This window comes from Camelina sativa, chromosome 7 (genome assembly GCF_030686135.1).
Source record: "Camelina sativa cultivar CO46 ecotype springtype chromosome 7, ASM3068613v1".
NCBI lineage: Eukaryota > Viridiplantae > Streptophyta > Magnoliopsida > Brassicales > Brassicaceae > Camelina > Camelina sativa.
This window is the reverse complement of record NC_141886.1, coordinates 24,434,869-24,449,385: the sequence shown is the minus strand read 5'-3', so window position 1 is coordinate 24,449,385 and position 14,517 is coordinate 24,434,869. Positions and strand designations below refer to the sequence as shown.

At 31.8% G+C, this 14,517-nt stretch overlaps 3 protein-coding genes across 3 annotated transcripts; all 3 read right to left on the bottom strand.

Annotated features, from left to right (window-relative positions):
• Window positions 1-623: 623 nt before the first annotated feature.
• LOC104701981 (disease resistance protein Roq1-like) lies at window positions 624-2,366 on the bottom strand. Its single transcript, XM_010417765.2, has 2 exons — window positions 1,780-2,366; window positions 624-1,659 (listed from the first exon to the last, which is right to left on the bottom strand). The coding sequence occupies exons 1-2, from the start codon at window positions 2,229-2,231 to the stop codon at window positions 954-956; spliced, it is 1,158 nt and encodes a 385-aa protein (XP_010416067.2). The 5' UTR covers window positions 2,232-2,366; the 3' UTR covers window positions 624-953.
• Window positions 2,367-6,590: 4,224 nt separating this feature from the next.
• LOC104701980 (disease resistance protein Roq1-like) lies at window positions 6,591-8,280 on the bottom strand. The gene is made up of 2 exons (XM_010417763.3): window positions 7,750-8,280; window positions 6,591-7,625 (listed from the first exon to the last, which is right to left on the bottom strand). Exons 1-2 carry the CDS (start codon window positions 8,211-8,213, stop codon window positions 6,935-6,937), a joined length of 1,155 nt encoding a protein of 384 aa, XP_010416065.2. The 5' UTR covers window positions 8,214-8,280; the 3' UTR covers window positions 6,591-6,934.
• A 1,587-nt stretch (window positions 8,281-9,867) lies between these two features.
• On the bottom strand, window positions 9,868-12,076 carry LOC104704846 (disease resistance protein Roq1-like). Its single transcript, XM_087456486.1, has 2 exons — window positions 11,457-12,076; window positions 9,868-10,872 (listed from the first exon to the last, which is right to left on the bottom strand). Exons 1-2 carry the CDS (start codon window positions 12,011-12,013, stop codon window positions 10,113-10,115), a joined length of 1,317 nt encoding a protein of 438 aa, XP_087312612.1. The 5' UTR covers window positions 12,014-12,076; the 3' UTR covers window positions 9,868-10,112.
• Window positions 12,077-14,517: the final 2,441 nt, after the last annotated feature.

The window sequence follows — 14,517 nt, the reverse complement described above, 5'->3', positions numbered from 1 at the left end:
AAATAAAATATAAAGAATTTTTCAAAAAATTGTATGTTTTTTAAATTTTTATTAAGAATCTCAATAGTTTAATAAATAAATTTAATTAAAGAATTTTTGTAATAAATATTTTACTAAAATGAGTTCCTCCGCGATATCGCGGGGGCTCCATACCTAGTTACATTAGAGGAAGCCAAAAAAATCAAACTTTTTGTTTTTTATTTTTTATTTTTTAACAACAAAGAAAACATATTAGCTGCAAGTACATTTACATTCCTATGTCAACGAAAAACTTGAGAATTTTTCTATATTCACCTTGATGTCTTTGAGATAAGCTGAGAAGATCGACCAACCGGACGGTGAAAACATCATCTTCATCAAATCTGAACAGTCCGTGAGAAAAACCACATTCCTAAAAGTATGTCCTATCATACATCTCAAAACCCAAACAAAGATTCGACTTCACTAGTCTAGGTCGAAAATTAGAAGCCCCCATGAGCAAAGAGGAGCCTTTGGGACACTACTTTATTTTGTGTGGGTGAATACAAATATACTATCAAAAAAGTTACACAACTTTTTAATATTTTTTAAGTTATAATATTAAGTTGTATTTTTTTTTTAATTTAGTATTTTAACAAAAGAAGAAGGGCAAAAAATACAGCTTAAACGGACCCATAAACTGATTGTCCCAAAAAAAAAAAAAAAAACCATAAACAAACATAAACCCAAAAGGAAAAGACACAAAAAAAAAAAAAAAACACCATGGAACTTTTTTTACAAGAAAGACAACCAAAATAAAAACGTTACAAACAAAAATATGAAAATAAAATTCAAAGAGCAAGGGGAGAGCGATGAATCCTCTTGCCGGATAGGAAAAGAGCCGGTCTCTCTAATCGTGAAGAGTTAACCTGCGGGGTGCGGCTTAGTTAGCAGTAAGATCCAATAGGTAGCAGCAGCTAGCGGATAAAACACTTCTAGTTAAATTCTTTCAACAATTTCTCATAAACACCAGATGTACCACTTGGACAACCAAAACATTCCGTGACAAAATCCTTTGCTTCATACAAAGCCGACTCGAATGCAGCAAAGATGTCTCTCCTCTTTTTAAAGGCGAATGTTCTGAGGTCACAAAGTTTCTCGCATCTCAAATCCTCTACTTCGTAGACATCCTTTATACCATAAGAAATCAACAGCTGCTTGTCTTGTGTAGTGATGACAACAACACTCCCCGGACCAAAATCGGTGAAATCCTCTGCCAAAGCATCTAACTGTTCAACCTTATAGACGTCGTCCGCCACTAGCAGAACCTTTTGTCTCTTGAGACTTCCTCTGCTCGTCAAGTATGCTCCTTCAATCTTTTCCAGAAACTCGTCGTGTAGATGCGCTAAGTGGCGACCCTTGAAAATCCTTTTCACGTTTCCCAAGTAACAGTGGGTTTCAAACTCTTTACACCATGTCTGATAAACATGTTTAGCTAGAGTCGATCTACCGTTTCCTCCACTTGCCCATATCCCAATTACTCTCACAGGTTTCTTAGAATTCAGATCCACTAACCGGTTAAGTTTCTTCATGTGTCTCTCAATCCCCACTATCTTCCTCCCATTGCTTAATCTTGTAAAAGTTATCAGCTTTTCTGATATCCCATCAACAGTTGCGTCCACCAGCTTCGAGTCATTGTTCCTACAGAGACAGAGACCAGAGAGAAAAAATCGAAACTTTAGCATCGATTCAAATAAAAATTCAATCTTTCGATAAAAATCTAAATTTCATCATATCATCATCAAAGTTATGAAATTTCACCATTTCGATGAACACTGGCCGGAGATATTAGCCAAATCCTTTAATGCTTGCCTCCATGAAAGCACTTTCTCGGGTTCTTTTTCTCTAGCCTCGTGCTTCTTGAACTGTTCAGCGACGTCTCCGATCTGCCTCCTGACATGAAACGGATCCACGCCGTAGAAGATGGGCATCACGGTTTTGGAACCGTTTTTCACGAAATCCATAATCTTGACGAGCTCGTCGAGACACCAAGAAGACGCAGCGTAGTGGGCGGAGACCACAACGACGGCGAATCTCGACTCCTCGATGGCGCGCTGGAGCTCCGGAGAAATCCTCTGCCCATTTTGGAGCTCCTTGTCGTCTTTGAAAGTTTGGATGCCCCTTCGTTCCAGTTCTTTGTAGAGAAAGCTTACGAAGTTGGCGCGAGTGTCGATCCCTCTAAAACTTAAGAAGACATCGTACTTGGGAGACATTTTTTGGTCTTTTGATTTCCTCTCTCTATATGACTCTCTGAGTATGTCTATGATGAGAGTCTATGAGAGAGTATGGGATGATAATAAAATAGAGTATGGAGTGGGCTTTATATAGGCAGCAAGTAGAGGAGTTTGAGCAAAGACTCTTCCTAGTCAATAAGTGTATTTCCTGGCATTTTCTTTTTTTTCCTTTTCTTTCTGTTGATTAGCTTTTGTCAGCTTCTGTTTCGTTGAACTACTCAGAAAGAGGTGGTTTGTTTTGTAGAAGGAAAAGAGATGTGCAGCCAAAACAAGAAAAATGAGCACGAGTACAATAACATTACCCAATGAAAGTATCATCTTATCTTCTTGGCTTTGATTAGTTTGACTAGTTAGGAAATTTAAGCATTTTTTGGTTAGCGATTGGACGAATGAAAAAATGGTTTATAGAGAGAGACGATTATAGGAACATTAGAAGAAAAAGGTATTATACTTTTACAAAAAAAAAATATCATTTCTAATTTTCCCATTTTAAACTATACTAGTTTCGGACCCGCACATACTTGCGGAATTATTTTTGTTTAATTTTTTAAAAGATATAATTGTCAAGCGATCAACCCCGTCTAATATGTCTGATTGCAACGTTTAAATTTTTTTGACCTGAAAAAACTCCATTTCTCGTAATTCATATGAGTAAATAGTATGTCCGCATATGTTCTGCTTGAATTCTTGTTCCCAAAATTCTTATCTCGTATTTTGTCATACATGAATATACAAACACAAAATTCTCGTAACCTGATTAATATGGAACTAATTTGAACGATTTCCCAAAATATAATAAATCTGTTGTTTAATCTTGTTTTTCTTTTTAATATGTAAATTGGGTCAGTTTGGCTACATGGATATTTGATATGATTTTTTTAAAAAACTTTAAGTGTATTTTCCAATTAATAGTATAGATTTTCTTCAATTATTGAATGAAATATTCCTTAGTTATACTAATGACAATTTAATGTAAATAATATAGTAAGAGAAGGGCAAATAATAAAATAGAATATAAAGCGTGAGTATTTTATATAGGAGATACCAGAAGATATTTTATTAAGGAGAATTCTATTAATTTGGATATTATTAATTTTTTTAAGTAATATATGTGTCTGTAATTGTTGGAGAAAAAAATTACAAAATTGTTTCGTGAGGAGGAAGACTATAATTGGTCATTAGATCTCATATATAATTGGTCTTAGTTATGGTATTATGTCACTGGATTTTATAAATTTTAATTGGTCATTAGATCCCTATATATCTCAGCTATTGGTATAATATTATTACTTGTTTTCATTTTTACTTGAGTGGGTTTTCTAAATTTTAAGATTTCTGTAAAAACACTATAATTACATATTTATATATAATGTTTAATTACATAGTTATCCAAATTAAAGTATATATTCATGTTATTTTAATTGGTGATCATATGTTTTTTTGGGTAAATATAGTTATTATTTTTAGCAAAAGAATAAACATTGAGCCAGTTTCAAATAATCTTCGATTCTTTCACCATTAGAGTTTTATAAAATTATTAGAAAGATAATGTCCCCTATATAGTTATAGTGTTTCTGAAGATATAATTTTAAATATATATTTTTTACATCTCATAATATAGTTATATTATTATATTACAATACATATTGAAATTAATTTAATTTTAAAAATATGTAGGAGATAATATTTATCAATTTTAAAATTTATAGGAGCAACATATTGTGTATATAAATAACTGAATAGTAGTGGCAGTTGACAATATATATATATATATATATATATATATATATATAGCAGTGACAATTTCATGTAATTTTATAGAATACTAACAGTGAACAATAAATTGGGTACGGAACTCTCTAGTGACGACACATCAGTTTTTTTCTCCATAATGTTTCTCTTTTAATATATAGGGGATTTTAGTTTTTAAATTTTCAATTTTGTTTTTAGTTTTTGAATTTTGTTAACCCATATATATATATATATATATATATATGTGAGTTAGGAAAGTCTCGCCTGAAAAAAGTGAAAAATTGAACAGATGTAGATTTTAAAACTGTTTTTGGTTTTAGATTTTCCACTTTAAAGCTAATAAAGATTATGAAAAATTTGGTTTTCCTAAACAATAGAGAATCCAAATTTTGATGGTTTTTTGTCTATTTTCAAAGAAAAACAAAAATCTATGTTTTATTAGTTTTTTATTTTTAATCGACTTGATTTTTTTTCTCCTATTTTTATTTTCTTAATAAGTTTTAACACAAAATCTAAAAACTATAAACCAAAATCTAGAATCTAAAAACCAAAAACTAGAATTCAAAAATCACCTCTAATATTCATGACCTCTCTAATATTTGGTTTTTGGATTTTTAGTGAAAATTATTGAGAAACTCCTAGAATCAGATTCCCTATTTTGAAGGGAATCTATTTTCACAAATGAGATTAGATGAGATTAGTTATATTATTCCATCTAACGGTTTAAAATTATTAATAGTCCCAACAGTTGCAGGTTTTTTATTTCAAATAATGTGTCTCTTTGTCATATCCCCATCTTTCAAAAATCGCACATATTAATTTTTGCATCTCTTCGTCGAACCCCCATCTTTCAAAAATCGCACCTATTAATTTTTCACCTTTTTGTTTCACACCTCTATGTTTTACATCTTTATATTTTACACCTCTTTGTTTATTATATATAAACTTTTATGGACTACAAAAACAAGTTTCGTATTTATTGTTTTCTGAGTATTTTTTTTGTTTTTTCAAGTTTTTTGAGTATTTTTTAAACTTACAAGTTAATAAATAAAATCAAAAAATTGTTTTCTTGGAGTGTTTTTTAATTAACCTGCATCAATCTTCAATTCAAGGTATTTTTATATTTGTGTTGCGTTGTAATAGATATAGATATATTTATGGAACTCACCGAACCAATGACAAAAGCTTACGAATGAACCTGTTAGTGTATACTTATGAATGTGTTAGTGTCCATTCGGTTAAATACGAATAAAGTTAATTTCTTCTCTGTTAGATTAATATTATTATACGTGTGGTCTTATAGTTCACAAAAAGTATAATATTAATGATCTATAAAGACATAAATCTTCAAAGATACAAAGTTTTTTTTATTCTTTTTTTTGTATTGTCCTGTTTCTAAAAAACCCATTTTTGGGGGTCAACTTTAATACGACGGATGAGATTATTTCTATTATATCATCTATCGGTTTAGAATTATTATTGATCCCAGCAAATGCAAGTTTTTTTCTTCCAATAATCGTGTTTCTTCGTCGTACCCACATCTTTCAAAAATCGCACCTATTAATTTTTACACTTTTTTGTTTCACACCTCTCTATGTTTGACAACTCTGTATTTTACACCTCTTTGTTCATTATATATAGATTTTTATGGACTATTAAAACAAATTTCGATTTTATTGTTTTCTGAATATTATTTGAATTTTAAACTTACAAATTAATAAATAAAATAAAAGAATTGATTTATTGGAGTGTTTTTTTTTTAAATTTTTATATATAATAGCAAACCCACTTTTAAGGGTCAATTGAGATTGTTTTTATCTCATCTACCGGTTAGATTTGTTAATGATCTCAAAAGTTGCAATGTTTTGATCCAACAGTTGTGTTTCTTCGTTGTACCCCTAGCTTTCAATGTTTTCACACATTTTTGTTTCACATCTTTTTATTTCACACCTCTTAGTTTTCACACCTCTGTATTTATATATATATATATATACAGATTTTTATGGACTATGAAAATAGTTTTTGTTTTTTTGGGTATTGTTTCACACCTCCAAGTTAAAAAAATTATGAGTATTATTTTCTTTCAATTTTTTAATCAACATTGATTCACTCATGTTTGTTAAAATTTGGATTGTTTTATTTATTGATTTATTCATCTAACTTTTGTTTGGTGTCATTTTCCATCTAATACTCACATTGATCATATCTTCCAAATATTAATTTAGGTAATTGATTGTGATTTATAATTTTTCATAGATTTATCTTTTTAGTCAATTTGGTTGGTTGCAGGTTTGCAGCTACGAGCTCTTTTTCCCTGCTTCTCTTATTATTATTATTTTTAAATTTAGATAGAATAATAATTTAAATTTTGTTTATGTGAATATCTTTCAAAATTGATTATCTGAGTATGATTCAACAAGTCTTAATTCATATATCTTTAACATTATTATTGTGACTGAATCAATTTTTATATATACAACAAAAAAATTATTTATTTAATTTGGTTGATTTATCTTAGCCATTATTTCTGACTTTTATACTATACAATTAAATAATTACCATAAAGTTTCCATTCGAAACGTGAAATTAATAATGTTAATCAAGTTTTCACTTTTATTTATGTGCGGCAACGCACGGGCCATAAACTCATTGTCCAAAAAATAAAAATTAACCCATAAACAAACTTAAACCCAAAAGGAAAAGACCCAAAAAAAAAAGAACACCATGGAACTTTTACTAGACAGACAACCAAAATAAAAACGTTACAACCAAAAATAAAATTCAAAGAGGAAGGGAGAGCGATGAATCCTCTTGCCGGATAGGAAAAGAGCCGGTCTCTCTAATCGTGAAGAGTTAACCTGTGGCTTAGTAGTAGCAGTAAGGTCCAATAGGTAGCAGCTAGCGGATAAATAACTTAGTTAAATTGATTCTCACAGTTTCTCATAACCAGCACATCTACTACTTAGACAACCAAAACAGTCCGTGACAAAATCCTTTGCTCGCGAAGCCGACTCGAATGCAGCAACGATGTCTCTCTTTTTAAAGGCGAATGTTCTTCGCAAGAGATCACAAAGTTTCTCGCATCTCAAATCCTCTACTTCGTAGACAACCTTTATACCATAAGAAATTAACAGCTGCCTGTCTTGTGTAGTGATGACAACAAGACTCCCCCGACCAAAACCGATGAAATCCTCTGCTAGAGCATCTAACTGTTCAACCTTATCGACGTCGTCTGCCACTAACAGAACCTTTTGTCTGTTGAAACTTCGTTTGCTCGTCAAGTACGCTCCTTCAGTATTTTCCAGAAACTCGTCGTGTAGATGCGCTAAGTGGCGATCCTTGAAAACCCTTTTCACGTTTCCCAAGTAACAGTGGGTTTCAAAGTGTTGACGCCATGTCTGGTAAACATGTTTAGCTAGAGCCGATCTACCGTTTCCTCCACTTGCCCAAATCCCAATCACTCTCACAGGTTTCTTAGAATTCAAATCCACTAACCGGTTAAGTTTCTTCATGTGTCTCTCAATCCCCACTATCTTCCCCCCATTGCTTAATCTTGTAAATATCATCAGCTTTTCTGATATCGTGTCAACAGTTGCGTCCACCAGCTTCGAGTCATTGTTCCTACAGACACAGAGACAGAGCAAAAAAAAATCGAAACTTTAGCATCCATTTCAAATAAAAATTCAATCTTTCCACTAAAAATAAAAATCCAATTTTTATCATCATCAAAGTTCGGAAATTTCACCATTTCGATGAACACTGGCCGGAGATATTAGCCAAACCCTCCAATGCTTTCCTCCATGAAAGCACTTTCTCGGGATCTTTTTCTCTAGCCTCGTGCTTCTTGAATTGTTCAACGGCGTCTCCGATCTGCCTCCTGACATGAAACGGATCCACGCCGTAGAAGATGGGCATCACGGTGATGGAACCGTTATTCACGTAATCCATAATCTTGACGAGCTCGTCGAGACACCAAGGAGACGCAGCGTAGTGGGCGGAGACCACAACGATGGCGAATCTCGACTCCTCGATGGCGCGTTGGAGCTCCGGAGAAATCCTCTGGCCATCCTGGAGCTCCTTGTCGTCTTTGAAAGTTCGAATGCCCCTTCGTTCCAGTTCTTTGTAGAGAAAGCTTACGAAGTTGGCGCGAGTGTCGATCCCTCTAAAACTTAGAAACACATCGTACTTAGGAGGAGTAGCACTAGACATTTTTGATCTCTTGATTCTCTCTCTTTCTCTATATGAGTATGTCTATGAGAGAGTATGGGATGATATAAATAAAATAACTCCTGGAGTGGGCTTTATATAAGCAGCAAGTAGAGGAGTTTGAGCAAAGACTCTTCCTAGTCAATAAGTGTATTTCCTGGCATTTTCTTTTTTTTTCCTTTTCTTTCTGTTGATTAGCTTTTGTCAGCTTCTGTTTCGTTGAACTACTCAGAAAGAGGTGGATTGTTTTGTAATAGGAAAAGAGATGTGCAGCCAAAACAAGAAAATGAGCATGAATAATTGAATACAGTAACATTACCCAATGAAATTATCATTTTATCCTTAGTTTGACTAGTTAGGAAATTTAAGCATCTGTTTAGTTAGCGATTGGACGAATGAAAAAATGGTTTATAGACAGAGAGAGAAAGATTTTGACCAAAAAAAAAAAAAAAAAGAAAGACAGAGAGAGAAAGATTATGGCCGTGGATTTGAAATTATAGTTTTAATTTTAAAATTTTGGATTTTGGTTTTTAGTTTCTGAATTTTGTTATTAAAAAAAAAACAAGAAAAAAGTATCGTTTGAAAAATGTGAAAATGGCTGTGGATTTTAGAGCTGTTTTTGGTTTTAGATTTTCCAAAACTCAAGGCCAATCAAAATTATAAAAGAATTGGTTTTCCTATATAATAGGGAATCCAGATTTGATAGTTTTTGTCAATTTTCATTAAAAAAACTAAAATCTATGTTTTACTACAATAGTTTTTTTTATTTTTAATCGTGATTTGATTTTTTTCTATTTTTGTTTTTTTAAAATAAATTTTAACAAAAAAAACTAAAATTATAAACCAAAATCTAGAATCTAAAAACCAAATACTAGAATTTAAAAAACCACTTAAAAACTTGTAAACATTCATGAACTCTAATATTTGGTTTTTGGATTTTTAGTGAAAATTAATCAACTCTTATAAGTTTGAATAACGGCCGCTATAAACTGTTTGACAAATAAAAGTATTTACAAATTATCCTGTTAATGGAAGTTGTTGACTTAAGATTTGAAAATCTTTTTATAGAAATAAATAATTTAGATTCAGATGGTTGGTGGAGCAGAGAGGTTAAAAATAAAAATAAAGTTTACAACCACTATCATGTTTACAAAGTGGTTGACTAAAAGACTTTAGAATTTTTTTCTAAAAAAAAATATTGATTTATATCCTCTCTTATATTTTTAAAACAAATAGCTAAAAGTTGATTTACATTTTAACCATCAACTTTTTTTACTATTTAAACCCCTTGGTCAGCTTACTAATAATGGTAGTCCCTTATTTTAATTTAGCTGACATATTATTCTCATTTCTTCACAAATACAGTATCTTTTAGTTTCCGAGAAACATGGACATAAGAGCATGTGCATATGTTTGTCGGCTGATTCAGTTTCATTCGTATTTTAGTCAGTTATCTCAAATTTGTTCAGCTTGATTCATATTTTTCCCCCCAAACAATTCACATGAGTTGGCGATTGGATCTTCCAAGTACCCAAAAAAGCAGATGAGACTGGGAAGAGAGTTTCTCATTTTCATATGTGTCTCCCGCATTACATTTTATTGGACATATCGAACATAAGAACTACCCCAATACTCAATTATATTGTACAGACAAATCTTTTTAAAAATGGTGTCTTCTTTATTTCTTTCAAGGGATAACAGTATTACAAACAACTGGCACATCCAGATGTAAAAAGAATGTCTAAACAAGTTAAAAACTAAAGAACGAACAAACAAACAAATCAATTTAATATTCCTGGTTCTAAACAATATTAGTATAACCAAGAAAAACAACAACTTATTTGACCTAAATCTAAACTTTGTATCTAAAAGAATTTGCCTTTTAAAATCAAATGAGTCTAACTAAAGACTATATACTATTGCATTGATCCTTTGTCTAAGTTGGCCTTTGTCACACAACAGAGTGAATATATTTTTCAAGGTGATAAAAAAATAACCTGAAATATACATGGCTCCATATGTAGAGTGGTCGAAACCAACAGGATCGTCTCTTTGTTTGAAGGCATCTGACCTAAAGAGCTGACGAACTTCGTAGCATCTCAAGAGTTCCACTTCGTACACACTTCTCACTACTGATGATTTAAGCAATTGCCTATCTTGTGTTGTTATGATGATTCTGCTCCCTGGACCAAACCAGTTAAATTCTTCAGCAAGTGCATCAAACTGTTCGATCTTGTCTACGTCGTTCGCCACAAGAAGAACCTTCTTGTTCCTTAGCCTTGCTTTGATCGTCTTAAGACACATACGAAAGCTCTTTGTTGTCAAACCTTCTCCTTGCATCTTCGAAAGAAGCTCATCCTGTAAATGGGATTTACGGCAATGTTGCGAAATCCGTCTCACGTCCTCGAGAAAACAATGAGCTTCGAAGTGATGTTTGATGTTTTGGTAAACGTGGCTAGCCAGTGCTGATCTACCAATGCTTCCTCTTCCCCAAATCCCAATTACTCGAACATCTTCATTGGAATTCAGATCAAGTCGTGGATACAACTCTCTCATGTGTTGGTCGATCCCAACTAAGACATTATCATTGCTTGGTGTTTCTGAGAACAACTTGTTTGATATTTGCTCAGTAATTTCTTCGACCAGCTTCGAGTCATCTTCCCTAAAACATAAACATATTAAGACCAAGATTCAAACTTTGAGAAACAGAAGACAAAGATCCAAACTTTGATATAGACGGAGACAAAAGATCCTAACTTTGAGACACAGAGACAAAGATCTTAACTTTTAGAAACAGAGACAAAGATCCTAACTCTGAGAGACAGAGACAAAGATCCTAACTCTGAGAGACAGAGACAAAGATCCAAACTTTGGGATACATTAGACAAAGATCCTAACTTTGGGAGACAGAGACAAAGATCCTAACTTTGGGAGACAGAGACAAAGATCCTAACTTTGAGAGACAGAGACAAAAGATCCTAACTTTGAGAAACAGAGACAAAGATCCTAACTTTGAGAAACAGAGACAAAGATCCTAACTTTGAGAGACAGAGACAAAAGATCCTAACTTTGAGACACATAGACAAAGATCCTAACTTTTAGAAACAGAGACAACGATCCTAACTTTGAAACGAATGCGCTACTTTGAGACACAGAGAAAAACAAATCGAAATTTTGAGAAACGATTCAACAGATCCCAAATTGTATTTTGTTCGAGCCCGATTCATAGGTTTTGGAGATTTATACCAATCCTTTGAACACTCGCCGGAGAGACTAGCCAATTTGGTCAACGCTTCCCTCCACGATTTGACTTTTTCTTTGCTTTCTCTCTTCTCATGCTTCTTGAACTGTTTCAAGACAACTCCGATCTGTCTCCTCACAGCTGAAGGATCGATCTCATAGAAAATGGGTATCACAGTGAGCAAACCCAGTTTCTGGAGTTTCAAAATCTCCCTTAGCTCTTCAAGACACCAAGGCGAAGCAGGGTAGTTCACAGAGACCACCACGACCGCGATCCTCGACCCTTTGATTGCTTGGAGAAGCTCCGGCGAAATCGGACGGCCTCTCTCCAGTTCCTTGTCGTCTTTAAAAGTTCGGATCCGTTTTGATTCCAACTCCCTGTAGAGAAAACTGACGAAGCTCTTGCGAGTATCCGCGCCTCTGAAGCTTAGGAAAACGTCGTATCTCTGAGGAGTGAATGAAGAAGAAGACGAAGAGGATAAAGATAGTGACCTGGAATCGAATATTCGTAAAGAATTAACATTTTTCTTAAAACACAATAAGTTTTTTAAGATCTTGTTCATTTTTTAATTTGTTTTACTCTCTTTATGGGGCTTTTGAGTTTGAAAGCATTTAGCAAGTGTATTAAAAAGGAGTAACGCATTGAGTCTGAATTTATAAGGTGAAGAAGAAAGACAACAACTTTACGTACGGTGAGGAAATTTACCAATTTCGGGGAAACTATTATGTGACTTTTTGGTGTTTTCTTCTCTTTAGTTTGATAAAAAAATTAGTGTAAAAACTAGATATAAGAATATCCTATATTATTCATTAGATATACTTAAAATTTAGCTATTAATTTATAATATAGTACAGCGCCGCCCATTCTGAGTTTGAGGCTGCTTAGCTAAGAAGAAGTTGAGTTTAATTTTATGTGGTGTATGCACAATGCTTGATCATTTCTTGGAAACTTAATAATAATGAACACATTATACATATATAATTATATATATATATACACATATACACATATATGAGCTAATTCAAATAAGAAAGAGATGTAAACCACAAACAGATAAGATGTTCGTTATATTTGATTTGTATGGCTTGATCGAAGGCATGGTGACATGATCCATGACGCATACCGTACAACCCTTCTAGATTTCACGTGAAATTTACGCTTAAAAACCGAGTTTATCATTTATTAATCAACAGAGAATTATACTACACTACCTTTAGAGACATGTTTACGTGTAAATACCAGTATAATAACCATCCCAAAGTTTGAAAAACATTATTCTTCCGAGTTCCGATCAAAATCTTGGATTTGTTAATTTATTGTCCAAATAGCGATCGATGTACGTAATCATATATGCCAAAGTAGATTATTTAATTTTTGTATAAAACATGCAACGTCATAGACAAGATACTTGAGATTTTGTGTACTTTGATTGTAGCTTATTAGAATTAATTAAAAAAAAAAAAGGTTTTGTTTGCTGAAAGTAAATTAATTCGCCGTTGAAAGGTTCCAACATATTTTATACGTAATTGTTGTGCAGAAAATGTTAGTCATTGAGTTTGTAACGCACGTAACGTATGCTACTATACTTTACCGAGTCATATGTTCGTCGAGTCTGTACAGTTATCCCGACCAAATATACATTTTGTCATTTTTCTATACCAAATTCTTCTTGTTTTACTCAATAAAGAAGTCAAATACACTTTCTTCTTCCTTTTGTCATTGTATATTGTTTCCTTGTTCAACAGCAAGAGTCAGACCTATTACAAATTTATAAGAAGAAAGAGTCATAGGCTAAACATTTGATCAGAATTTTATTGATTTGAAAAGTAGATAAAGTTGTAAATTATCTCTATAAAATTTCTTACTAAGTTTTGTAGACTGAAACTGTAAAGAGAGATCCAAAGTAGGGATTCAAAATTAAGCTAAAAAATCTATATATAATAGCAATCTAAATAAATGCCACCAAAAATTATGTTTTTTTCAATCGTACATTTCGGATAATTTTCCAAAAAATATGTAAAAATTCTAATTGTATGTTTTACGAAAAGTTGCGGGTTCATTGTAACGGTTTTTTTTTGTGTAAAATTGCAACAATTCATTATAGAGTTGTGTTTTCGAATATTCGTATATTTTGAAATCTATATATATTTGTTTGTTTGAACTAATTTCATTTTTTTTGCCACTACACAAAATAATATAAAATTTCAATTTCAACAGTTTTTACGACATTCTAAATTATTCACTAGCATTCATTCTTTTATAAGTAAAAAAATTCCTCCAATTCTTGATTTAACAAAAGATTTTTCGGAATGATGAATCTAATTTACAACTTTTATTTAATTTTAAATACAAACAATTAATAAAAATACATAGAGTTTTTTTCCAAGAGTTCGATGGATTATATAGTGAGTTTCTGGATTTGACTTTTGAATATATGGTAATAAAGATGTCTTCTATTTAAAAGCAGTTTATATGAGTTACATACATCGAAATTTAGATGCTGCATTAACATTACTATAAAGTCTAGATCTGAAAAAATATCCTCAAGCTATATGGCTATTTTGTATATTTTTCATTTGTATCGGACGCTTTAATTGTAATTTACGTGAAATGAATTGTTTTAAATGGTATTCTTTTCCAGCTAAAGTTTTAACTGTTAGAAGAAAAGCAATAATTATGATTTATCACTTCAATATAAAATGAAGACCTTTTCGTTGAGTAAATTTTTTATATTTATTTTTTAAAAATTCACACAGTTGCGTCTGTTCATTTTAGAGTTGTGTATTTTACCATAAAATATCTATATTATATCTATATATATATTTAATATTTATACAATAAAAATCTATATAAGAATAACAATCTAAATAAATACAAGTAAAAAACTAACGATTTCATTAAATAGATTGTTATTCTTATATAGATTTTTATTGTATAAATATTAAATATATATACCTTTCGTTAGATTTTTACTGGTATTTATTTCGTCGTACATTTTCGTCAAATAATTAAAATATATATATATATATATATATATATATATATATAAGATTGCGTCTGTTCATT

Excerpts from the sequence above, each read along its gene's own strand:
- LOC104701981 (XM_010417765.2), bottom strand. The coding sequence starts at position 2,231 with ATGTCTCCCAAGTACGATGTCTTCTTAAGTTTTAGAGGGATCGACACT. Across the intron at positions 1,660-1,779 it reads GGCCAGTGTTCATCGAAATG|GAACAATGACTCGAAGCTGG; the intron begins GTGAAATTTCAT and ends CTGTCTCTGTAG.
- LOC104701980 (XM_010417763.3), bottom strand. The coding sequence starts at position 8,213 with ATGTCTAGTGCTACTCCTCCTAAGTACGATGTGTTTCTAAGTTTTAGA. Across the intron at positions 7,626-7,749 it reads GGCCAGTGTTCATCGAAATG|GAACAATGACTCGAAGCTGG; the intron begins GTGAAATTTCCG and ends CTGTGTCTGTAG.
- LOC104704846 (XM_087456486.1), bottom strand. The coding sequence starts at position 12,013 with ATGAACAAGATCTTAAAAAACTTATTGTGTTTTAAGAAAAATGTTAAT. Across the intron at positions 10,873-11,456 it reads GGCGAGTGTTCAAAGGATTG|GGAAGATGACTCGAAGCTGG; the intron begins GTATAAATCTCC and ends TTTATGTTTTAG.